The sequence below is a fragment of the Somniosus microcephalus genome, chromosome 9 (genome assembly GCF_052327205.1).
Source record: "Somniosus microcephalus isolate GS21.2 chromosome 9, FLI_Smic_1.0, whole genome shotgun sequence".
Taxonomy (NCBI): domain Eukaryota; kingdom Metazoa; phylum Chordata; class Chondrichthyes; order Squaliformes; family Somniosidae; genus Somniosus; species Somniosus microcephalus.
In genome coordinates this window covers 108391130-108417573 of record NC_140995.1, presented here as the reverse complement: position 1 = coordinate 108417573, position 26444 = coordinate 108391130, and the positions used below count along the sequence as shown (strand labels likewise).

General features: G+C 45.3%; 1 protein-coding gene across 5 annotated transcripts in view; it reads left to right on the top strand.

The window, feature by feature from the left end:
- Positions 1-26444, top strand: part of dnajc5ga (DnaJ (Hsp40) homolog, subfamily C, member 5 gamma a) — a 104475-nt gene that overhangs the window by 63124 nt on the left and 14907 nt on the right. The window contains exon 5 of one of the 5 annotated variants that reach the window (XM_085996982.1): positions 25270-25349. The exons of the other annotated variants lie outside the window; for them this stretch is intronic. Within the exon in view, the coding sequence (XP_085853108.1) occupies positions 25270-25343 (74 nt within the window). The 3' untranslated portion in view covers positions 25344-25349. The remainder of the gene's footprint in view (positions 1-25269; positions 25350-26444) is intronic. 5 annotated transcript variants of the gene reach the window in all.

The window sequence follows — 26444 nt, the reverse complement described above, 5'->3', positions numbered from 1 at the left end:
CTCGAATCCTCTCGCTACGAAGGCCAACATACCATTTGCCTTCTTAACCACCTGCTTCACTTGTATGCTTACCTTCAGCGACTGGTGCACAAGGACACCCAGGTCTCGTTGCACTTCCCCTTTTCCCAATCTATGGCCGTTCAGATAATCTGCCTTCCTGTTTTTGCCACCAAAGTGGATAACCTCGCATTTATCCACATTATACTGCATCTACCCAATCACCCAACCTGTCCAAATCATACTGGAGTTTCTCTCCATTCTCCTCACAGCACACACGCCCACCCAGTTTTGTGTCATCTGCAAACTTGGAGATATTACATCTAGTTCCCTCATCTAAATCATTAATATATATTGTGAATAGCTGGGGTCCTAGCACCGATCCCTGCGGTACCCCACTAGTCACTGCCTGCCACTCGGGAAAAAGACCTGTTTATTCCAACTCTTTGCTTCCTGTCTGCCAACCAGTTCTCTATCCAAGTCAGTACCTTACCCCCAATCCCATGTGCTTTAACTTTGCACGCTAATCTCTTATGCGGGACCTTATTGAAAGCCTTCTGAAAGTCCAAATACACCACATCCACTGGTTCTCCCTTATCTATTCTACCAGTCACATCCTCAAAAAATTCCAGTAGATTAGTCAAGCATGATTTACCTTTTGTAAATCCATGTTGACTTTGTCCGATCCTGTCACTGTTTTCCAAGTGCTAGAGTCATAGAGTTTTACAGCACAGAAAGAGGCCCTTCGGCCCATCGTGTCTGCGCCGCCCATCCCTCCCTGTCCAGTCTAATCCCATTTTCCAGCATTTGGTCCATAGCCTTGTATGCAATGGCATTTCAAGTGCTCATCCAAATGCTTCTTGAATGTTGTGAGGGTTCCTGCCTCTACCACCCTTTCAGGCAGTGAGTTCCAGCTTCCAACCACCCTCTGGGTGAAAAAGTTCCTCCTCAAATCCCCCCTAAATCTCCTGCCCCTTACCCTGAATCTGTGCCCCCTTGTTATTGACCCCCCTACTAAGGGGAAAAGTTCCTCTTTATCTACCCTATCTATGCCCCTCATCATTTTGTACACCTCAATCAGGTCCCCCCTCAGCCTTCTTTGCTCCAAGGAAAACAACCCCAGCCTGTCCAGTCTCTCTTCAGAGCTGAGGCGCTCCATCCCAGGTAACATCCTGGTGAATCTTCTCTGCACCCTCTCCAAAGCAATCACATCCTTCCTATAGTGAGGCGACCAGAACTGCACACAGTACTCCAGCTGTGGCCTCACCAGCGTTTTGTACAGCTCCATCATAACCTCCCTGCTCTTATATTCTATGCCTCTGCTAATGAAGGCAAGTATCCCATAAGCCTTTTTAACCACCTTATCTACCTGTTCCGCTGCCTTCAGGGAATTATGTACATGTACACCAAGGTCCCTCTGACCCTCTGTACTTCCTAGGGTCCTACCACTCATTGTGTATTCCCTTGCCTTATTTGTCCGTCCAAAATGCATCACCTCGCACTTTTCCGGGTTAAATTCCATTTGCCACTTTTCCGCCCATCTGACCAACCCGTTAATATCGTCCTGTAGCCTGAGGCTTTCCTCCTCGCAATTTACCACCCCACCAATTTTCGTGTCATCCGCGAACTTACTGATCATACCCTTTACATTCTCATCCAAATCATTAATGTAGATCACAAACAGCAAGGGACCCAGCACCGATCCCTGAGGTACCCCACTGGACACAGGCTTCCAGTCACAAAAGCAACCTTCGACCATCACCCTCTGCCTCCTGCCACTCAGCCAGTTTAGGATCCAACGCGCCAAGGCCCCCTGGATCCCATGGGCTCTTACCTTCTTGACCAGTCTCCTGTGCTCTGCTATTACATCTTTTATAATGGACTCTAGCATTTTCTCCACTACCGATGTCGGGCTTACTGGTCTATAATTCCCTGTTTTCTCTCTACCACCTATTTAAATAGTGGGGTTACATTAGCTACCCTCCAATCCATGGGAACTGTTCCAGAGTCTATAGAATTTTGGAAGATGACCAGCAATGCCTCTACTATTTCTAGGGCCACTTCCTTAAGTACCCTAGGATGTAGATTATCAGGCCCTGGGGATTTATCGGCCTTCAATCCCATCAATTTCCCTAACACCGTTTCCCTCCAATTACTGATTTCATTCAGTTCCTCCCTCTCATTAGACCCCATGTTCCCTGACATCTCTGGGAGGTTATTTGTATCCTCATTTGTGAAGACAGAACCAAAGTATGGATTTAATTAGTTGCCATTTCTTTGTTCCCCATTATAAATTCCCCTGATTCTGACTGCAAGAGACCTACGCTTGACTTCATCAATCTTTTTCTCTTTACATCTCTATAGAAGCTTTTGCAGTCAGTTTTTATGTTCCCTGAAAGCTCACTCTCATATTCTATTTTCTCCCTCTTAATTAATCCCTTTGTCTTCCTTTGCTGAATCCTAAACTGCTCCCAATCCTCAGTTTTGCTGCTTTTTCTAGCCAATTTATATGTCCTCTCCTTGGATCTTATGCTATCCCTAATTTCCCTTGTTAGCCATGGTTGAGTCACCTTTTTGGTTTTATTTTTATGCCAAACAGGGATGAACAAATTCTGTAGTTCATCCATGCGATCTTTAAATGTTTGCCATTGCCTATCCACCGTCAACCCTTTAAGTAACGTTCGTAACGTTCCCCAATCCATCCTAGCCAACTCGCGACTCATACCATCGTAGTTTCCTTTATTTAAATTCAGGACCCTAGTCTCTCAGTCAACTACTTCACTTTCCATCTTAATGAAGAATTCTATCATATTATGATCGCTCCTCCCCAAGGGGCCTCACACAACATGATTGCTAATTAATCCTTTCTCATTACATAATACCCAGTCTAAAATGGCCTGATCTCTAGTTGGTTCTTCGACATATTGGTCCAGGAAACCATCCCGTATACACTCTAGGAATTCCTCCTCCACAGTATTGTTACTAATTTGGTTAGCCCAATCTATATGTAGATTAAAGTCACCCATGATAACTGCTGTGCCCTTACTGCATGCGTCTCTAATTTCCCGTTTAATGCCATCCCCAACCTCAGCATTACTGTTTGGGGGTCTGTATACAACTCGCACTAACGTTTTCTACCCCTTGGTATTTCTCAGCTCTACCCATACAGATTCCACATCATCAGAGCTAATATCCTTCCTTACTATTGTGTTAATCTCCTCTTTAACCAGCAATGCTACCCCACCTCCTTTTCCTTTTTGCCTGTCCTGCCTGAATATTGAATACCCCTGAATGTTGAATTCCCAGCCTTGGTCACCTGGAGCCATGTCTCCGTAATCCCAATTATATCATATCCGTTTACACCTATTTGCGCAGCTAATTCATCCACCTTATTACGAATGTTCCTCGCATTAAGACACAAAGCCTTCAGGCTTGTTTTTTTTAAGTCTCTCAGTCCTTTTAGAATACTGTAATTTACTGTGGCCCTGTTTGATTTACACTCTTGATTTCTCTGCCTTCCACTTTTGCTTTTCTCCTTCCTGTCTTTTGCTTCTATCCTTGCTTCCCTTTCCTCTGTCTCCCTGTACAGGTTCGCAACCCCCTGCCATTTTAGTTTAAACCCTCCCCAACAGCACCAGCAAACAATCCCCCTAGGACATCGGTCCCAGTCCTGCCCAGGTGCAAATCGTCCAGTTTGTACTGGTCCCACCTCCCCCAGAACCGGTTCCAATGTCCCAGGAATTTTAATCCCACCCCCTTGCACCATTCCTCTAGCCACGTATTCATCTGAAATATCCTTCTATTTCTACTCTGACTAGCACGTGGCACTGGTAGCAATCCTGAGATTACTACCTTTTGAGGTCCAACATAGAAACATAGAAGATAGGAGCAGGAGTAGGCCATTCGGCCCTTCGAGCCTGCGCCACCATTCAATGAGATCATGGCTGATCATCCAAATTCAGTACCCTGTCCCTGCCTTCTCCCCATATCCCTCGATCCCTTTAGCCTCAAGAAATATATCCAACTCTTTCTTGAATATATTTAATGAACTGGCCTCCACCGCCCTCTGTGGCAGAGAATTCCACAGGTTCACCACTCTCTGGGTGAAGAAATTCCTCCTCATTTCAGTCCTAAATGGCTTACCCCTTATCCTTAGACTATGACCCCTGGTTCTGGACTCCCCGGCCATCAGAAACATCTTTCCTGCATCTAGTCTGTCCAGACCTGACAGAATTTTATAGTTTTCGATGAGATCCCCTCTCAATCTTCTAAACTCCAGTGAGTATAAGCCCAATCAACACAATCTCTCCTCATACGCCATTCCTGCCATCCCAGGTATCAGCCTGGTGAATCTTTGCTGCACTCCCTCCATGGCAAGAACGTCCTTCCTCGGGTAAGGTGACCAAAACTGCACACAATACTCAAGGTGCGGTCTCACCAAGGCCCTGTACAACTGTAGCAAGACATCCTTGTTCCTGTACTCGAACCCTCTTGCTACGAAGGCCAACATACCATTTGCCTTCTTAACCGCCTGCTGCACCTGCATGCTTACCTTCAGCGACTGGTGCACAAGGACACCCAGGTCTCTTTGCACTTCCCCTTCTCCCAATCTATTGCCATTCAAATAATCTGCCTTCCTGTTTTTGCCACCAAAGTGGATAACCTCACATTTATCCACATTAGAGTGCATTTGCCATGTTTCTGCCCAATCACCCAACCTGTCCAAATCGTACTGGAGTTTCACGACATCCTCCTCACAGCTTACCCTCCCGCCCAGCTTTGTGTCATCTGCAAATTTGGAGATATTACATCCAATTCCCTCGTCCAGATCATTAATATATATTGTGAACAGCTGGGGTCCTAGGACCGATCCTTGCGGCACCCCACTAGTCACTGCCTGCCACTCGGAAAACGACCCGTTTATTCCAACTCTTTGCATTCTGTCCGCCAACCAGTTCTCTATCCAAGTCAATACCTTGCCCCCAATCCCATGTGCCTTAATTTTGCACGCTAATCTCTTGTGTGGGACCTTATCGAAAGCCTTCTGAAAGTCCAAATACACCACATCCACTGGTTCTCCCTTATCTATTTTACCAGTTACATCCTCAAAAAATTCCAGTAGATTAGTCAAGCATGATTTACCTTTTGTAAATCCATGTTGACTTTGTCCGATCCTGTCACTGCTTTCCAAGTGCTCTGCTATTACATCTTTTATGATGGACTCTAGCATTTTCCCCACTACCGATGTCAGGCTATAATTCCCTGCTCTTTCTCTACCACCTTTTTTGAATAGTGGAGTAACATTAGCTACCCTCCAATCCATGGGTACCGTTCCAGAGTCTATCGAGTTCTGGAAGATGACCAGTAATGCATCTACTATCTCTAGGACCTCCTAACTCCCAATATTCAACTTTTAGGACCTCATCCTGTTTTTTTACCTATATCGTTGGTACCTATATGCACCACAACAACTGGCTGTTCACCCTCACCCTCCAGAATGCCCTGCAGCCGCTCAGACATCCTTGACCCTTGCACCAGGGAGGCAACATACCATCCTGGAGTCTCGTTTGCGGCTGCAGAAACGCCTATCTATTCCCCTTACAATAGAATCCCCTATCACTATAGCTCTCCCGCTCTTTTTCCTCCCGTCCTGTGCAGCAGAACCACCCATGGTGCCAGGAAGTTGGCTGCTGCTGCCTTCCCCCGATAAGCCATCTCCCCCAACAATATCCAAAGCGGTATATCTGTTTGAGAGAGGAATGGCCACAGGGGACCCCTGCACTACCTGCCTGCGCCGCCTACTCTGCCTGGCGGTCACCCATTCCCTTCCTGCCTGTGCAGCCTTTACCTGCGGTGTGACCAACTCCCTAAACGTGCTATCCACGACATCCTCAGCACCGCGAATGCTCCAGTACGTGTCCATTCGCAGCTCCAGCGCCGCAATGCGGTCTGCCAGTAGCTGCAGCTGGATACACTTCCTGCACACATGGTCGTCAGGGACACAGAAAGTGTCCCTGATTTCCCACATAGTGCAGGAGGAGCATGCCACGGGGCCAAGCTGTCCTGCCATGACTTACCCTTTAATTAATTCAAATTAAATTAAATCAAATCAAATCAATACCACTAATTACACTACAATTAAATTATATACTCATGGGACCTTGTTTACTAGCACTCCCTGCTACACAACAGACCGTAGAAAATATAAACCACAAAAATTAAGACCTTCTATACTTTTTAAACGATTAACCTTAACTGTCAAACTATAGAGTAGTATAAATACTCACCTGGCCGTACTCACCCAATCAGCTGCTTCCTCTTGCCCGCGTCACTTTTTGAATCGTGACGTGGCTCTGGAACGCCGCTGCCAGTCTGCGAGATTGGCAAGCCTCTGAAAAAAGCCCGTGAAAGTGAGTCTATATACTCACTGTAACGCCGCTCTCCTGCCGCTCCCGACACCGGCCTCTGAAAAAAGCCCGCGAAAGTGAGTCTAAATACTGTAATGCCGCTCTCCTGCTGCTCCCGACACCAGCCTCTGAAAAAAGCTCACGAAAGTGAGTCTAAATACTCACTGTAACGCCGCTCTCCTGCCGCTCCTGACACCGGCTTCTGAAAAAAGCCCGCGAAAGTGAGTCTAAATACTGTAATGCCACTCTCCTGCTGCTCCCGACACCAGCCTCTGAAAAAAGCTCACGAAAGTGAGTCTAAATACTCACTCTAATGCCGCTCCCCTGCCGCTCGGGACTGCACCTTTTAACTGCTCCGCTCTCGCTGTGCTCCCTCCAGGTCCGCTCCTTCTGGTATTAGGACCACTGCTCTTATATATTAATGACCTGGACTTGGGTATACGGGGCATAATTTCAAAGTTTGCAGATGACATGAAATTCAGAAATGTAGTAAACAATGCGGCGAATAGTAACAGACCTTAGGAGGACTTAGACTGGTGAAATGGGCAAACACATCACAGGAAATTTACTGCAGAGGGCACCTGGGGTGTAGGTACACAAAAATATTTGACGGTGGCAGGGCAAGTTGAGAAGGCTATTAAAGCATGTGGGATCCTTGGCTTTATGAATAGAGGCATGGAGTACAAAAGCAAGGAAGTTATGCAGTGTGGCTCAGTTGGTAGCACACTCGCCTCTGAGTCAGAAGGTTGTGGGTTGAAGTCCCACTCCAGGGACTTGAGCGCATACAGCAAGGCTGACACTCCACTGCAGTGCTGAGGGAGTGCTGCACTGTCGGAGGTGCTGTCTTTCGGATGAGGGCGCTATTTCGAAGAAGAGCAAGGGAGTTATCCCCGGTGTCCTGGCCAATATTTATCCCTCAACCAACATAACAAAAACAGATTATCTGGTCATTATCACATTGCTGTTTGTGGGACCTTGCTGTGTGCAAATTGGCTGCTGCGTTTCCCACATTACAACAGTGACTCCACTTCAAAAGTACTTCATTGACTGTAAAGTGCTTTGAGACGTCCGGTGGTCGTGAAAGGCGCTATATAAAAGCAAGTCTTTCTTTTCTTTTAAACCTTTATAAAACACTGGTTAGACCTCAGCTGGAGTAGTGTGTTCAATTTTAGACACCACACTTTAGGAATGCTATCCAGGCCGTGGAGAGGGTGCAGAAGAGATTTGCTAGAATCAAATCAAATCAAATCAAATCAACTTTTATTGTCATTGTTAGTGCACAAGTGCAGTACAACGAAATGTAGGCTTGCGGCTCCCGAGAGTGTACATTTGGATTAAGACATTTAAACATTCAACATACATTTGGCTTGTAATACATTAACATAAACATAACCATAATAAAGTGCATTGGCAGATGTGCAGGCTTTAGAGTTTGACAGCCCTGGGAAAGAAGCTGTTCCTAAATCTGGTCATACGGGTGCGAATGCATCTGTAGCGTCTCCCAGATGGCAGGAGGGTGAACAGACTGTGGCTGGGGTGGGTAGGGTCTTTGATGATGGACCGTGACCTCCGTAAACAGCGTTTCTGGTATATGTGCTCTATGGTCAGTAGCCGGGTGCCGGTAATGCGTTGGGCAGTTTTGACTACCCGCTGCAGGGCTTTCTGGTCATAGTAGCTACAGCTGCCATACCATACTGTGATACAGTTTGTCAGGATGCTCTCTATTGTGCAGCGGTAAAAGTTAGAGAGGATCAGGGGTGACAGGTTACATCCCTTCAGCCTCCTTAGGAAATATAGGCGCTGCTGGGCCTTCTTCACCAGAGAGGAGGTATTGAGGGACCAGGAGAGGTCTTCCGTGATGTGGACTCCAAGGAACTTAAAGCTGTCCACCCTTTCCACCACAGCCCCATTGATGTGGATGGGGGTGTGACTTCCGCCTTTAGACTTCCTGAAGTCCACAATGATTTCTTTGGTTTTCTTGATGTTAAGGGCCAAGTTGTTATCGGCGCACCACTTCACGAGATGCTGGACCTCCTTCCTGTAGGCTGACTCATCGGTGTTGGTGATCTGGCCTACTACCGTGGTATCATTCGCAAACTTGATGATGGTGTTGGAACCATGAACAGCCACACAGTCGTGGGTGAAGAGGGAGTAGAGGAGGGGGCTCAGCACACATCCTTGTGGGGCCCCTGTGGTCAGGGTCGGGGGGGGGAGGTGTGGTTACCTAATTTGACAGACTGGGGTTTGTTTGTTAGGAAGTCCAGGGTCCAGTTGCAGAGGGAAGTGTTCAGGCCAAGAGTTTGGAGTTTGGTGGCCAGCTTGTTGGGGACGATAGTGTTGAATGCTGAGCTGTAGTCTATGAACAGCATTCTGATGTAGGTCTCCTTACCATCTAAGTGATTCAGTGCCGAGTGCAGAGCAGTTGTGATTGCATCCTCCGTTGATCTGTTTGCACGATAGGCAAACTGGTGTTGATCAAGAGAGGCGGGAACACTGGCTTTGATGTGAGCCAGGACCAGTCTCTCTCAACACTTCATTATGATGGGTGTGAGTGCGACAGGTCGATAGTCGTTCAGGCACGTCACAGCCGTTTGTTTTGGCACAGGAATAATGGTAGCGGTCTTGAAGCATGTAGGGACTACTGCCTGGGGCAGTGACAGATTGAAGATGGCGGTGAAGACATCAGCCAGCTGATCACATTCCTTGAGTACCCGTCCAGGGATGCTATCCGGTCCAGCAGCCTTTCGTGTGTTCACTCCGCGTAGAACACCTCTTACGTCGGAGGTCGACAGAGTGAGCACCTGGTCTTCCGGGGGTGGCAAGGCTTTGGTAGCCGGCTCCCTGTTGTCCCTGTCGAAGCGAGCGTAGAAGTTGTTAAGCTCCTCCGGAAGGGAGGCATCGCTAACCGGGGGGCTGGTGTTTTTGCCCTTGTAGTCAGTGATGGACTGGATGCCTTGCCACATGCGCCGGGGGTCCGAGTTGTTGTGGAAATGATCCTCTAACCAACGATGAGGGACTTCAGTTATGTGCAGAGACTGGAGAAGCTGGGGTTGTTCTCCTTAGAGCAGAGAAAGTTAGGAGATTTGATAGAAGTGTTCAAATCATAAATGGTTTTGATAGAATAAATAAAGATAAACTGTTTCCAGTGGCAGAAGTGTCAGTTGATTGGCAAAAAAACCAAAGGCAACATGAGGAAACATTTTTCTACACAGCGAGTTCTTGTGATCTGGAATGCACTGCCTGAACGGGTGGGCGGTGGAAGCAGATTCAATAGTAACATTCAAATTGGAATTGGATAAATACTTCAAAGGAAAAATTCACAGGGCTGTGGGGAAAGAGCAGGTGAGTGCGTCTAATTGGATAGCTCTACAAAGAGCTGGCACAGGCGCAATGGGCCAAATGGCCTCCTTCTGCTGTATCATTCTATGATTCTATCATAAAGAATTTCCTCAATTTTCAAAGCTATTAAGAACTGTCGCCCAAACATTTTGCCTAAACCTGTTCAAGCTACGGTTGTAACCAATGTTCCCTTTAAGCCACATGGCTGCGCAGCGCTCTGGAACTCCTGCGCAGCCGGCTCACCGGCTTTTAAAGGGAAAAACTGCGCGTGCGTGGAATTTTGAATGGGTCGTGCAGCCCCCCAAAAAATTAGAGGGAATATTGGTTGTGACCCTTACTACCATTAACATGACCCAACCAGGAGCTAAGGAAAAGGAGCTTCATATCTCATATACCAATTCTTGCCTCAGATTTACTACAAAGGACTTGGGGTAGTGGGTAATGCCAAAAGCAGAGCTGTGCATCAACATGAATATAAAACCCCAGAAGAAAACAATCAAAGGCAAAACTGGGAACAGAATTCTAGATAGATTTACATAGAATGTACAGCACAGAAACAGGCCATTTGGCCCAACTGGTCCATGCTGGTGTATATGCTCCACACGAGCCTCCTGCCACCCCTCTTCATCTAACCTTATCAGCATACCCTTCTATTCTTTCCTCCCTTGTGTTTATCTAGCTTCCCCTTAAATGCTTCTATGCTATTCACCTCACTGTTAGCGAGTTCCACTCTCTGGCTAAATTCTATACCACTGCCACTCTTTGGTATACTGCAGTATCTGGGACCCACTAAACAGTGGGAGATTTCCCTAACATTCATCCCTGACACTGGATGGCGGGACCAGCAATCACAAACTTGGCTGACCCTCGGATACATTAGTTTTCCTTCATGATGCTGACCTGGGGAGCAATGGGAGCTCCGTAGTAATTCATCCCATAAATCAAATCTGTCAGCGATATAGGTGATCACAATCCATTCACCTCTCAAAATACCCGCTGGCAGAATTAACGTTTACACCCAAATAGAGTGGCCATGCACACTCTGGCTTTCCAGGACTCCAGCGAAGTCTTTGCCCTTCCATGGACCTAGCTTCACTGAAAGCATTTGCAGAATTACTAAGCCAGATGCTGACGACTATTATCTCCCTCTTTCCACTCCCACCCGCAATTACATACCTGTATGAACCGGATTCTAGTTCATGTCATCCATTTGGGTACCATCAGTACACAGCCACTTCAAAAGATGTCACTGGTCTTTTCTTTCTCTTGTATTTTCCCTCCTAAAAAAAATACATCCATGCCACTAGTAAATCCATTCCCAGTAAATTCCGGATATACCCATCGCTCGGTAAAACAAAAGCATCAGCAGCCCCTGCGGAATGGCAAAACCCACAACCCCAAATAACAGTGACATCCCTTTCCCAGTCTCTTCCAGTAGAAAGCAGAAGACCGATGGTACTAGCCTTAGGCTGGATTTATATTACATGCTTTAGAAATCGTAACTGGTGGGAATTGGCCTCCTCGAAAGTGGGCTTTAATGTGCTTGGTGGTCTTCTGAGCTATACTTCCACTTTTGCATTGATGTGGACCCAAAACTACCTTGCTTCAAATTTGCAACCTAACTCCATCATGGGAGAGCGGCATCACCACAAGGACAGTAATGGTTCAAGAAGGCAGTTTGTCACCATCATAGAGTCATAGAGTTATACAGCACGGATAGAGGCCCTTTGGCCCATCGTGTCCGCGCCGGCCATCAAGCCCTGTCTAATCTAATCCCATATTCCAGCATTTGGTCCGTAGCCTTGTATGCTATGGCATTTCAAGTGCTCATCCAAATGCTTGGGTCAACCAGGAATGGGCAATAAATGCATTGCTCACATCCCAGCAGCAGGTTTTTTTTTAAGTATAAATGCAGTCTTAAAGTATTTGGCTAGGACAAATAAAATTAGAGAGTTAAATGCGTGGCTCAAAGACTGGTGTGGGAGAAATGGGTTTTGCTTCCTGGGACACTGGCACCAGTACTGGGGCAGGAGGGAGCTGTTCCGTTGGGACGGGCTTCACTTGGCCAGTGCTGGGATTAGAGTCCTAGCGGATCATATAACTAGGGCTGTAGAGAGGGCTTTAAACTAACTAGTGGGGGGGAGGTTCCTGGAGAGCAAATAATAAAAATGTCAACAGAGAAGGTAATAGACTTAGGTAGCAGTGGGGAAATTAAAAACCAGAGTGTGTCAGGAAGGGGCAGAAGGTATGGAGTAAAAGGTAAAGTAATAAAAAGGGCAAAAGCAGGAACTAAGTGTCACAAAACATCTTTGAAAGTTCTCTATCTGAATGCACGTAGCATTCGTAACAAAATAGATGAGTTAATGGCACAAATAACTACATATGGGTATGATCTTGTGGCCATTACAGAAACATGGCTGCAGGGTGACAATGCCTGGGAATTAAACATACCAGGTTATTTAACGATCAGGAAGGACAGGCAGGAAGGAAGGGGAGGTGGGGTGGCTATGTTAATAAAGGAAGGAATCACTGTAATACAGAGAAATGATATTGGGTCAAAAGATCAGGATAATGAAACAGTTTGGGTGGAGGTAAGGAATAATAAGGGGAAAAAAACACTAGTGGGCGTAGTCTATAGGCCTCCGAACAGTGGCAACTCTGTTGGACGGAGTATCAATCAGGAAATAGTTGAGGCTTGTAATAAGGGAACATCTATAATTATGGGGGATTTCAACTATCATATTAATTGGACAAATCAAATTGGGCAGAGCAGCCTTGAGGATGAGTTCATTGAGTGTATTAGGGATGGGTTTCTTGAGCAGTATGTAACTGAACCGACCAGGGGGCAAGCAACCTTAGATCTGGTCCTGTGTAACGAGACGGGATTAATTAAAAATGTCCTAGTAAAGGATCCCCTTGGAATGAGTGACCATAACATGGTTGAATTCCATATTCAATTAGAGGGTGAGAAGGTTGGATCTCAAACAAGCGTGCTAAGCTTGAATAAAGGAGACTATGAAGGTATGAGAGCGGAATTGAGTGGATTGGGAAAATAGATTAAAGGGTAAGACGATACATGATCAGTGGTGTACATTCAAGGAGTTATTTTACAACTTCCAAAAAATATATATTCCACTGAGAAGAAAAGGGTGTAAAAGAAAAGACAGCCATCCGTGGCTAAGTAAAGAAATTAAGGATAGTATTCGACTAAAAACAAGGGCATATAAGGCAGCCAAATCTAGTGGGAGGATAGAGGATTGGGAAAACTTTAAAAGACAGCAAAAAAATAACAAAAAGATTGATTAAGAAAGGGAAGATAGATTATGAAAGTAAATTAGCAAAAAATATAAAAACAGATAGTAAGAGTTTTTATAGTTATATAAAAAGAAAAAGGGTGGCTAAAGTAAATGTTGGTCCCTTAGAGGGTGAGACCGGGAAATTAATGGTGGGAAATATGGAGACGGCAAAAACACTGAATGAATATTTTACATCAGTCTTTACAGTCGAAGACACTAAGAATATCCCAACACTGGACAAACAGGGGGCTATAGGGGGGGAGGAGCTAAACACGATCAAAATCACTAAGGAAGTGGTATTCGGTAAAATAATGGGACTCAAGGCGGATAAATCACCTGGACCTGATGGCTTACATCCTAGGGTCTTGAGGGAAGTGGCGGTAGGGATTGTGGATGCATTGGTAATAATTTTCCAAAACTCCCTGGACTCGGCAAAGGTCCCGGCAGACTGGAAAACTGCTAATGTAACACCCTTATTTAAAAAGGGCAGTAGACAGAAGGCTGGAAACTATAGACCGGTTAGCCTAACATCTGTGGTAGGTAAAATTTTGGAGTCCATTATTAAGGAGACAGTAACAGGACATTTGGATAATCATAATTTAATAGGACAAAGTCAGCATGGTTTTATGAAGGGGAAGTCATGTTTGACAAATTTGCTGGAGTTCTTTGAGGAAGTAATGTATAGGGTGGATAAAGGGGAACCAGTGGACGTAGTGTATTTAGACTTCCAAAAGGCATTTGACAAGGTGCCACACAAAAGATTATTGCTTAAGATAAAAAATCACGGGATTGGGGGTAATATTCTGGCATGGATAGAGGATTGGCTATCTAACAGAAGGCAGAGAGTTGGGATAAATGGTTCATTCTCAGACTGGCAATCAGTAACTAGTGGTGTTCCGCAGGGGTCAGTGCTGGGTCCCCAACTCTTTACAATCTATATTAATGATTTGGAGGAGGGGACCGAGTGTAACATATCAAAGTTTGCAGATGATACTAAGATGGGAGGGAAAGTAGTGAGTGAGGAGGACATAAAAAACCTGCAAGGGGACATCGACAGGCTAAGTAAGTGGGCAGAGATTTGGCAGATGGAATACAATACTGGAAAGTGTGAGGTTATGCACTTTGGCAGGAAAAATCGTAGAGCAAGTTATTATCTTAATGGCAAGAAACTGGAAAGTACTGAAGTACAAAGGGATCTGGGGGTCCTGGTGCACGAAACTCAAAAGGTTAGTATGCAGGTGCAGCAAGTGATTAAGAAGGCCAATGGAATGTTGGCTTTCATTGCTAGGGGGATAGAATATAAAAATAGGGAGGTATTGCTTCAGTTGTACAAGGTATTGGTGAGGCCGCACCTGGAATACTGCGTACAGTTTTGGTGTCCATACTTAAGAAAGGACATACTTGCTCTCGAGTCAGTACAAAGAAGGTTCACTCGGTTAATCCCGGGGATGAGGGGATGGACATATGAGGAGAGGTTGAGTAGATTGGGACTCTACTCATTGGAGTTCGGAAGAATGAGCGGCGATCTTATTGAAACATATAAGATTGTGAAGGGGTCGGATCGGGTGGATGCGGGGAAGATGTTCCCGATGATGGGTGAAACTAGAACTAGGGGGCATAGTCTTAGAATAAGGGGCTGCTCTTTCAAAACTGAGATGAGGAGGAACTACTTCACTCAGAGGGTGGTAGGTCCATGGAATATGCTGCCCCAAAAAGCTGTAGAAGCTACATCATTACATAAATTTAAAACAGAAATAGACAGTTTCCTAGAAGTAAAGGGAATTAAGGGTTACGGGGAGCGGGCAGGAATTTGGACATCAGTCTAGGTTCGGATCGGTCATGGCCCTGTGGGTAGCGGAGCGGGCCCAGGGGCCGTGTAGCCTGATCCTGCTCCTATTTCGTGTGTCTAATTCTGTTAGATTCAGGAGATGGTTCTGTGATAGTGGATTGGCGGTTAGGATCAGATCAGCCATGATCTTATTGAATGGCGGAGCAGGCTCGAGGGGCCGATTGGCCTACTCCTGCTCCTATTTCTTATGTTCTTATGTTTATTGCGATGGTGTATGTCAGATGCACCTTACTCTCAGCAATTTACGTGTGGTTTTGAGGATCTTGCTGACTCATAACTCGTTGGATCCTCTAATTCTTGGCAGTGGGAAAAAAGAAATCGATTCAATATATGCAGCCTTGTGGCATAATTGTTGGGACCTCCAGCTAATATCTTTTGACGAATTTAATGTTCATAACGTTGGTTTTGGAGGTGCTATTGTCTTCTGTTCACACAATTTCAGGTCATGGTTAATTTCTCAATCTATTGGAGTTATCTGACTACATGGGTGTTTCAAGATTTCCACTTTTAAATGCTGTATTGTGTGTTTGGTTTTTAACAGTTTTAATTTACTCCAGCCAGTGTGGAGCAACTTGAGTCCCGGTGGTCACTGAGCAAACTTTCTTTTATTCTGTCATGGATTCCTTTGATTGTTTATACTTAAATTTTAGATGGTTTGCTGTAACCCTCGGGAAAAGATCCCCAAAAAATTTGTTTGGAGCAGATATATTTTTTTATGATGGTTCTAAATAAGGATGGTTTTATATCCTATATGCTGGCTAATGCTTAACTGCCAGCAATTGCCTCAATTCAGATTGTTCCTAGTATAATCAAGGGTTCAAAAGACATTTGATAAGGTTCCACACAAAAAGTTGTTACACTAGATAAGGGCTCATGGGGTTGGGGGTAATATATTAGCATGTATAGAGGATTGGTTAAAGGACAGAAAACAGAGTAGGAATAAATGGAGTCGGCCATTTAGGACTGAGGTGAGAAATTTCTTCACTGAGTTGCGAATCTTTGGAATTCTCTACCCCGGAGGGCTGTAGATGCTCAGTCGTTGGATATATTCAAGGCTGAGATCCATAGATTTTTGAGCACTAAGGGAATCGAGGGATATGGGGATCAGGTGAGAAAGTGGAGTTGAGGTCGAAGATCAGCCATGATCTTATTGAATGGCGGAGCAGGCTCGAGGGGCGTATGGCCTACTCCTCCTAATTCTTATGTTCCTGCAGAGGGTATTGCTGATGGATATTATAAACTAAACATCTATAAAGATGAAATAACAACAGAAAATGCTGGAAACACTCAGGTCAGGCAGCATCCGTGGAGAGAGAAACTGAGTTGATGTTTCAGAATTCTGACGAAGGGTCCCAGACCTGAAACGTTAACTCGGTTTCTCTCTCCACTGATGCTGCCTGACCTGCTGAGTGTTTCCAGCATTTTCTGTTATTTCAGATTTCCAGCTTCTGCAGTATTTTGCATTTGTACCTATAAAGGTGGGATGTACCCTGATGCCCAGGGTTTGTTTTATGAAAGATGTATCTGGTTATGTATCTATTCACAGAGAGCATCTGGGAAAGCTAAAAGGGCTTCCTTTGAGGTGGATTCTTTAGAGAATAGAGTGAAGAAAACATCCCAAAAAAATTCAGTGCCATTCCAGGAATGATTCCTTGGTAATAACCTCAAACTCCAAGTCAGAGCAGTTCCCTTCGGGGCCCTGAAGAACTGTTGAAAGTGTAAGATGTTGTAATGTCAGGCTTGAGATAAATGCTGCCTAAAAGCTATCGCGCTCAAATTTCACTCGGCACATCGGGATTACTGCATGGTTTCTTACTGAGGCCAAGTCTCATTTCCTGTTTAAGCTGCTAAAATGTAATTATTGCAGCTGAGCTTGAAGTTCTGACTGTTCATACTATATTGTTGCTGATGGGAAATAGCTGCACATATGCACGTTAGTCGATTAAATGCCTTGTCTGCAGGATGGTTCATTTAAGAGCTCCATCAAATATCAGGAATCTTGTTTCCCTTGTCACTTGAGCATAAAAGTCCTCCAGTAACCTTTCCTTTCCCTATACCTAGGTGTATTGAATAAGTCGTGGCTCAGTGGATAGCACTCCCTTGAGTCAGAAGGTTGTGGGTTCGAGTCCCACTCTAGAGACCGAAATCTAGGCTGACACGCCAGTGCAGTACTGAGGGAGTGCTACACTGTTGGAGGTGCCATCTTTCGGATGAGACATTAAAATGAGGCCTCGTCTGCTCTCTCAAGTGGACATAAAAGGTCTCAGGCACTATATCGAAGAAGAGCAGGGAAGTTATTCCCGGTGCCCTGGCCAATATTTATCCCGCAATCAACACCTAAAATAGATTATCTGGTCATTATCACATTGTTGTTTGTGGGAGCTTGCTGTATGCATATTGACTGCTGTGTTTCCAACATTTCAACAGTGACTACACTTCTAAAAGTACTTAATTGGCTGTAAAGCGCTTTGGGAAGTCCAGAGGCCGTAAAAGGCGCTATATAAAATCAAGTCTTTTCTTTTTAAAGTACATTGAAAGAATAAGGCAGCTCTATTTTTGATCAGATTTTCCTTGCAGTTTGTTTGCATGCAGAGGAATTGCATTGCTACTCTGCCTTTTGATCAATGTATAAATTCCCAACATTGTACCAAGTTGGGTCTTTCCTACCACCTAAAGAACTGTGGAAACTATCCATAATGAACCCTTGTGCAGACTACAGGAGTGCCATCATTGCGTCATTTGAGGTTCGTGCAAAACAGTTTGTGTCTCATAATTTGACTGCATATTAATTAGCGAAAGAACTACATTCAAAGGGTGATGAAAACTAAACCAAAAGTTTGTAAGTTTCTTCAGTACTAACTTTCAAACAAAGGCTGCTTTGATGCTCTGAATCTACAGTCACGATATAGCACCAAGTGTCAGGACTTCTGATCAGCTGCAATGATTAAATTTTTGCACCTTAACAAGCAGGAAATTAGTCTCTTGACTTCGTTCCTGACATTCCCTTCTTTCCTTCAGTGTATGTGCCTCACAAGTGAAACTTAGATATTCTGTTACAATCTTTCAAATGTTTCACTTTGGAAATTTGTCCATGTAGCCTTAAAGGGATATATTAATCTAGAAGATTAGTTTATTGATTTCCTAAAAAGTTTGAGATTATGTTCTGTTTCATTGTTGCCATCTTATTCTTCTCCAGTTTTTATGTACTTGGCATATTGGGGAAAAACATATTGGGGAAAAACAATGTGCCCATATGAGAATTAGCCTATTTCTGTTTGCTGCAGTCCCAACTGGATCAAGCTACATCATATCCTGTCTCGTTTCTTTCTGTAAACTTTGGATACCATATGATTCTTTTTAATGTGTACCTAGCAACCTATTAGACACATGGTGCTTTGCAATAGTTTGCTTATGTAGGTATATTATTTATAGCTGCATTACTGTGAATAAGGTTATCTTTTGCCACAGAGAACAGTTGTGAAGGGGCACTTGATTATATGTGCAGTGAAGCAAGAGTGAGTAGTCTATAGAACGAGATAAAGGAGTTGGTTTATGCGATCTATATACACATATAAACACCACTATCTGTTGGACCGATTTGTGTTTTTTGTTTGGCACATATAAATTCTGTGCTTGAATCACTAATACAGAGCAGTGCTACTAATAAATGGGAAATTGAAGTATCAATACCTTTGTAATTTTCTAAAGTCCGATTCTTTAAGTTTGCAATATAATAACTATCTTATGAAGATGATTGTTCCAGCTATAGTTTTGCTGGCAGATAAATTTTGCAGGGCTTGGCTTTAGGTTGCTCGTGAGATTTTCATATTTTGGCAGCTGATAAATCCCCAAGTTCGGGAATTCTCAAAGCATGTATTGTTGAGGCTTACCTGTACTTACATAGAAACATAGAAGATAGGAGCAGGAGTAGGCCATTCGGCCCCTCGAGCCTGCTCCGCCATTCAATGCGATCATGGCTGATCATCCAAATTCAGTATCCTGTCCCTGCTTTCTCCCCATACCCCTTGATCCCTTTAGCCTTAAGAAATATATCTAACTCCTTCTTGAATATACTTAATGAATTGGCCTCAACTGCCTTCTGTGGTAGAGAATTCCACAGGTTCACCACTCTCTGGGTGAAGAAATTCCTCCTCATTTCTGTCCTAAATGGCCTACCCCTTATCCTTAAACTGTGACCCCTGGTTCTGGACTCCCCGACCATCGGGAACATCCTTCCTGCATCTAGTCTGTCCAGTCCTGTCAGAATTTTATAAGTTTCAATGAGATCCCTTCTCATTCTTCTAAACTCCAGCGAGTACAAGCCCAATCGACACAATCTCTCCTCATACGTCATTCCTGCCAACCCAGGTATCAGCCTGGTGAATCTTCGCTGAACTACTTCCATGGCAAGAACATCCTTCCTCAGATAAGGCGACCAAAACTGCACACAATACTCAAGGTGTGGTCTCACCAAGGCCTTGTACAACTGCAGCAAGACATCCTTGTTCCTGTACTCAAACCCTCTCGCTACGAAGGCCAACATGCCATTTGCCTTCTTAACCGCCTGCTGCACCTGCATGCTTACCTTCAGCGACTGGTGCACAAGGACACCCAGGTCTCGTTGCACTTCCCCTTCTCCCAATCTATTGTCATTCAGATAATCTGCCTTCCTGTTTTTGCCACCAAAGTGGATAACCTCGCATTTATCCACGTTATATTGCATCTGCCATGCTTTTGCCCAATCACCCAACCTGTCCAAGTCATACTGGAGTTTCTCGGCATCCTCCTCAGCACACACGCCCACCCAGCTTTGTGTCGTCTGCAAATTTGGAGATATTACATCTAGTTCCCTTGTCTAGATCATCTATATATATAAATCGGTACTTCTGTCATTCTGTCTATCTGTCTATCTGTCTGTCTGTCATCGCGTGTGCGTTGCGGGTATGCACTCGAAAGTTACAGGGCGTACCTACGCGCGCGTTACCTCCAAAGAAAGCTTACGCTTCCGAGACGATTTTAAGCGTATTTACGTTTCGGCCGGGCTAAAATTGCGCCCGCGGTATCCCAAAAACCTTCAACATTCCGCTCATTAGCATCTCATTATCCGCTCATTAGCGACAGAGTGACCTCGAGCTCGACCAATCGTACGCCGGGTTGCTGGCGTGTGCCGCCGGGCCAATCGGTGCGCGTGTGGCCGGGCTTTATCGTTCTGAACCGAGGTGAGTCGCCGCCATCTTGATTCCAAACTTTTCCTTTCTTTTTCCCGCTTTCTGCGTCTTAAAAAAAAACGTTGCTTTTAAAACACATATTGTTTTTTAAAAAAATGATTTAGAAAGTAATTAACTTATCTAATCTCATTAATTTTCCGACCTTTCCCCGTTTTTCCAGGTAGGCCTAGAAGCCTCGGCGTCTCCTCCGCACCCACGCCCGAGCTAGGCACCTCCCGGCCCCACTCGAAGGCTGGAGGGCCGAGCCTCAGCCCAGCGCCGCTAGGGTGCGCCTGCAGCAGGAGCTGAGACGTCTCTCTCTGCCGGGGCTTGCTGGGCGTCCAGCGTTACCCTGGCAACCGGGCCCACCGGACGTCTCGCACAGCCGCAATCGGCGGTCTTCACCTCGGGGGGAGGGGGGGCGGCCGCGACCCTCGGGGGGGGGGGGGGGCCGCGACCCTCGGGGGGGGGGGGGGCGCGACCCTCGGGGGAGGGGGGGGGCCGCGCGCGCAGCAGGAGCAGCTGAGACGAGGCGTCTCTCTCTCTGGCTTGGTCAGCGTCACGGTTGCCCTGGCAACCGGGCCCGCCGGCCGAGAGAGACGCCACGTCTCAGCTCCTGCTGCGCGCGCAATCGGCGGTCTTCACCTCCGGGGGGGGGGGGAGCGGTGGCGCGACCCCCGGGGGGGGGGGGGGGGGGGGGCGGTGGCGCGACCCTCGGGGGGGGGGGGGGGGTCGCGACCCTCGGGGGGGCGCCCCCCCGCCCTTCCCCCCGCCCTCCCTCCCTTCCTCCCCCCCACCCTCCCTTCCCCTCCCTCCCTTCCCCTCCCCTGCCCTCCCTTCCCCCCTCCCTCCCTTCCTTCCCCCTCCCCTCCCCCCGCCCTCCCTTCCCCCCCGCCCTCCCTTCCCCTCCCCCTCCCCTCCCTCCCCCCCTCCCCTCCCTCTCTTCCCCCCACCCCTCCCCTCCCTCTCTTCCCCCCAGTCGCGCTCTCTCTTCCCCCCAGTCGCTCTCTCTCTTCCCCCCAGTCTCTCTCTCTCTCTCTTCCAACAACAACATGCCCTCGAAAAAGCCTCGGCACCGCCGGGCACTTCAGCTAGTTAATATATATTATGAATAGCTGGGGCCCAAGGACCGATCCCTGCGGTACCCCACTAGTCACTGCTTGCCACTCGGAAAAAGACCCGTTTATTCCAACTCTTTGCTTTCTGTCTGCCAACCAGTTCTCTATCCAAGTCAATACCTTGCCCCCAATCCCATGTGCCCTAACTTTACACGCTAATCTCTTATGCGGGACCTCATCAAAAGCCTTCTGAAAGTCCAAATACACCACATCCGCTGGATCTCCCTTATCTATTTTACCAGTTACATCCTCAAAAAATTCCAGTAGATTAGTCAAGCACGATATACCTTTTGTAATTCCATGTTGACTTTGTCCGATCCTGTCACTGCTTTCCAAGTGCTCTGCTATTACATCTTTTATAATGGACTCTAGCATTTTCCCCACTACCGATGTCTGTAATTCCCCGTTTTCTCTCTACCACCTTTTTTGAATAGTGGGGTAACATTAGCTACCCTCCAATCCATGGGTACTGTTCCAGATTCCATCGAATGCTGGAAGATGATTAGCAAAGCATCAACTATTTCTAGGGTCACTTCCTTAAGCACCTTAGAATTTAGATTATCAGGCCCTGGGGATTTATCGGCCCTCAATCCCATCAATTTCCCCAACACCATTTCCCTACAAATACTGATTTCTTTCAGTTCCTCCCTTTCATCGGACCCTATGTTCCCCGACATCTCTGGGAGGTTATTTGTGTCCTCCTTTGTGAAGACAGAACCAAAATATGTATTTAATTGGTCTGTATTTCTTAAGGCAAAAAATGTAAACTTACCTGAACAAGTTGTTTATTATCTTCAACAGATGTGCCACATTTCAGGATTCGTGGTCTGTTAGATGTTTTCTACATTTATTTTTGGAGCACATCAGCTAAAAGTGAGACTTTGAAGTGCTGAATTCAGCACCTCAGTCCTGAGCGCTTTTAATGGCTTGGTGACATTTAGACTCCCAGCATGAGAAGCATCTAATATCCACACTTCTCAATACATGGTGCAATTATGGGAAGCTTTAAAACTTTTTTTTTCAGGAAATTTGCACATCAATTTGGACCTTGTGTGAACATTTCCTCCCTCATACCTGATAGTTCCCAAACTGTTCTTGAAAGCATACTTCCGAATGACTCCTAACAGCCATAAATACCACTGGTGTTTTTCAGTTATGCTCATTGAAGTAGCTGTAGTGTCAATTCTAGCCACTAGATGCCACTGTGGTGAAACCGTCCAGTTGTAGTTGCTGGTTTTGCCCCTCCATCTGTGTTGTCACTAGTTTCAGCAAGGGTAATGGTTGGCATTGCCCAGTACAGGAAACTTTGTGCTATCCGGCACCCACGGGACCGAGCTACTGCCGTTTTTTTAAAAGCTCCGGGTAGACCAGCGTCAATGTTATCAGATAGGAGCTTTTCATCGCAGTCATAGAGTTATACAGCACGGATAGAGGCCCTTTGGCCCATCGTGTCCGCGCCGGCCATCAAGCCTTGTCTAATCTAATCCCATATTCCAGCATTTGGTCCGTAGCCTTGTATGCTATGGCATTTCAAGTGCTCATCCAAATGCTTCTTAAATGTTGTGAGGGTTCCTGCCTCCACAACCCTTTCAGGCAGTGAGTTCCAGACTCCAACCACCCTCTGGGTGAAAAAGTTCTTTCTCAAATCCCCTCTAAACCTCCCGCCCTTTACCTTGAATCTATGCCCCCTAGCTATTGACCCCTCTACTAAGGGAAAAAGCTCCTCAGCATCCATCCTATCTATGCCCCTCATAATTTTGTACACCTCAATCATGTCCCCCCTCAGCCTCCTCTGCTCCAAGGAAAACAAACCCAATCTGCCCAGTCTCTCTTCATAGCTGAAGCGCTCCAGCCCTGGTAACATCCTGCTGAACCTCCTCTGCACCCTCTCTAACGCGATCACATCCTTCCTGTAGTGTGGCGACCAGAACTGCACACAGTATTCCAGCTGTGGCCTAACCAGTGTTTTATACAGCTCCATCATAACCTCCTTGCTCTTATATTCAATGCCTCGGCTAATGAAGGCAAGTATCCCATATGCCTTTTTTACCACCTTATCCACCTGTTCCGCCGCCTTCAGGGATCTGTGTACTTGCACACCCAGATCCCTCTGACCCTCCGTCTTGCCTAGGGTCTTTCCATTCATTGTGTATTCCCTTGCCTTGTTAGTCCCCCCAAAGTGCATCACCTCGCACTTTTCCGGGTTAAATTCCATTTGCCACTGTTCCGCCCATCTGACCAACCCATCTATATCGTCCTGCAGACTGAGGCTACCCTCCTCGCTATTTACCACCCTACCAATTTTTGTATCATCCGTGAACTTACTGATCATACCTTTTACATTCATATCCAAATCATTAATGTAGACCACAAACAGCAAGGGACCCAGCACCGATCCCTGTGGTACCCCACTGGCCACAGGCTTCCAGTCACAAAAACAACCTTCGACCATCACCCTCTGCCTTCTGCCACTAAGCCAGTTTTGTATCCAATGTGCCAAGGCACCCTGGATTCCATGGGCTCTTACCTTCTTGACCAGTCTCCTGTGCGGGACTTTATCGAAGGCCTTACTGAAATCCATGTATACCACATCCACTGCGTTACCCTCATCCACACACCTAGTCACCCCCTCAAAAAATTCAATCAAATTAGTCAGACATGACCTTCCCTTGACAAAGCCATGTTGACTATCCCTGATTAATCCTTGCCTCTCCAAGTGGAGACAAATTTTGTCCCTCAGAATTTTTTCCAATAATTTTCCTACCACTGATGTTAGGCTCACTGGTCTGTAGTTCCCCGGTTTTTCCCTACTACCCTTCTTGAATAATGGTACTACATTAGCGGTTCTCCAGTCCTCTGGCACATCCCCTATGGCCAGAGAGGTCCTGAATATATGTGTTAGAGCCCCCGCAAAAACACTGTTGCTCAGCAACAGCTTGTAAACACTCGGCCCAGTAGCTTGGAAGCGTCTCTGAAGCTGTTGCTAAGCGACAAAGACGCTTTCCAGAGCCTGCCTGTGAAAAGCAGAAAAAAAACCTAACCAAAACGGCTGCTGATTTCTGCCGTTAGATCAAAGTTGCCGGACATTCAACTTCCGGATAGCACAAAGTTTCCTGTATTGTGCGAGAGTAATTTTCAAAACTGGAGACATTTTCTATTTTTCAAGGAACAGATTGTGCAACAGAGTCACCGTATTAATGGACTTGCAAAAAGCACAGACATTAAATTAAGTATACTGAGTCAATTTAAACAAGGGAAGTCTGTGGGGAAATATCTGGCTTCCATCCATGCATCTCCTGATGATGCAACTACAACTGAGAATTTGCAGTGGGCAATCAAAGATGTGAGACCAATATTTTACTGTTTGTGTAATGAGAATGCTAGTATGCTGTCACCCAGAAAGGGAATTATTGAAAAATGTTGGAAAAGAATGGTTTGAGTTCATTTTAAATTCCACTTGTCGATGTTACTTGACTACTTCTGAGATATACTGGAGTATTCTTTTGATTGCTTGAAGCTTGACAGAACTTGTAATCATTGTTTGCAAATGTTTCATAACATGAAATTATTTGAAAATGCTGTAATTTGCCAATGCAAGTTATTTATAAATGTAGGTTATTATGTAACAAGCTGTTAGAAACAAACAGCTTCACAGTTTTTGTTGTTTTTAAAGGCAAATTTGCAGCGTTGTGTTTTTATATTAGTGGTTTGTGGTAAAGGCTAAATAATTTGTTACTTTTGGATCCAAAAAGGGACCTATTTGAGGACTAAACTAAAGTGATGCTTAGCATGTAGAAACGTGTGTCCCCACACTACCCTCGAGTGCATGGGCAACTTGATCTGAAGTCTTGAATTTTTTTCCCTATGAGCAGGGCGTCTCCAAATGGCTCGCCAGATATTGGTAGTATGGGGTACACACCTAGCATGTCTCCACATGGTAACCATCAGATGGATACAAAGGTGTTTCATCATTATTAAAGTACTTCGATGTATTGAATAACTAATAAAGCGAGAACATTTTTCTGAGAATTTTCTTGTTGCTTTTTCATTCATTAGGGGAAGCAGTTATTATCGCCCAACCAGCACCTAGTTCAGCCCCTGAAAACGCAGATGAAAAACAGCAGGTGTAACTACTCGTAAGAGAATTTGAGGGTTTTTGGCTTCTTGTCCTCACTAATATCCTTGAGCTTGCAACCTAATGAATGCTGCATAGATCATAACATTGCTTTAAACATTGCTCGATCAGCTGATTGTTTGCAGTCTCATTATGCTAATGATTTTGTGATCAAAATGATTGTTCTTGTTATGCCATGTTTAAGTTTTGTGTACAAAAAGCCTTTTTTGAAGCAATCTACTAGAGTTAATCAGACCCCTTAAATGCAGAGTACATAATCCTCTTGAGGCTCAGATCAGAAATGTCCCACCTATGTTTTTGAAGGCCTCAGACTTTGCTTGCTTTGTATTTAATGCTGTTGGCTACTTAATGAAAGTCTAAATAATTAGGACTGGATGGATGTACAATGTTGCTTTTGGACAGCAGATTATTAGTGCATTTGCATTTCAACTAACTTTGTGCTCATATTAACAATTTGCAAATTGAACACATTGGCTATATTTTAAGCATGTACTGTTCAAATCATACAATCATAGCTGAATTATCTTGGTATTTTAATTTTACACTAATGTTGTAATGTTTTAAATTCAAATTCAATAATAGTGAATTATATTTGCTGCAGTAACAATTTATATGCTAATAGTGGTTCTCAAACTTTTTTGGTTGAAGAAGTCTTTTTCAAATGGATTGGTAATCACGGACCCCCATCTAAATGATAATACTATACACTACTCAATATGAAAGTGCTGAATGTAAAGAATGTTTTAATAATGCTTTTAAGAAAACAAGTATTTGCTTACAGATATCATTGAGATGGGTGTGCCTGCTTCTCACATGCTGAGTCTGTCTATCCTTGGTGTGATGTTTGACCAATTCTGGGTACTCCACAGCAACAGATGGCCACTATTAGCCACTTAGTGCTGGACAATTTTTAAAGCTGTCAGCAGGCTGGCCAAGGTGAGTGAGGGCACGAGCACCCCTGCACATGCTGGGATGCTGCTGGAAGTATGACTCACCAACATACCGTCCCTCTGGCATGTTCTGGAACAGCTGCACTGTGGGATTGTATGTGTTTGGGTGAACACATTCAGGCGCGTGTTTGAAGGGCCCCACAGGC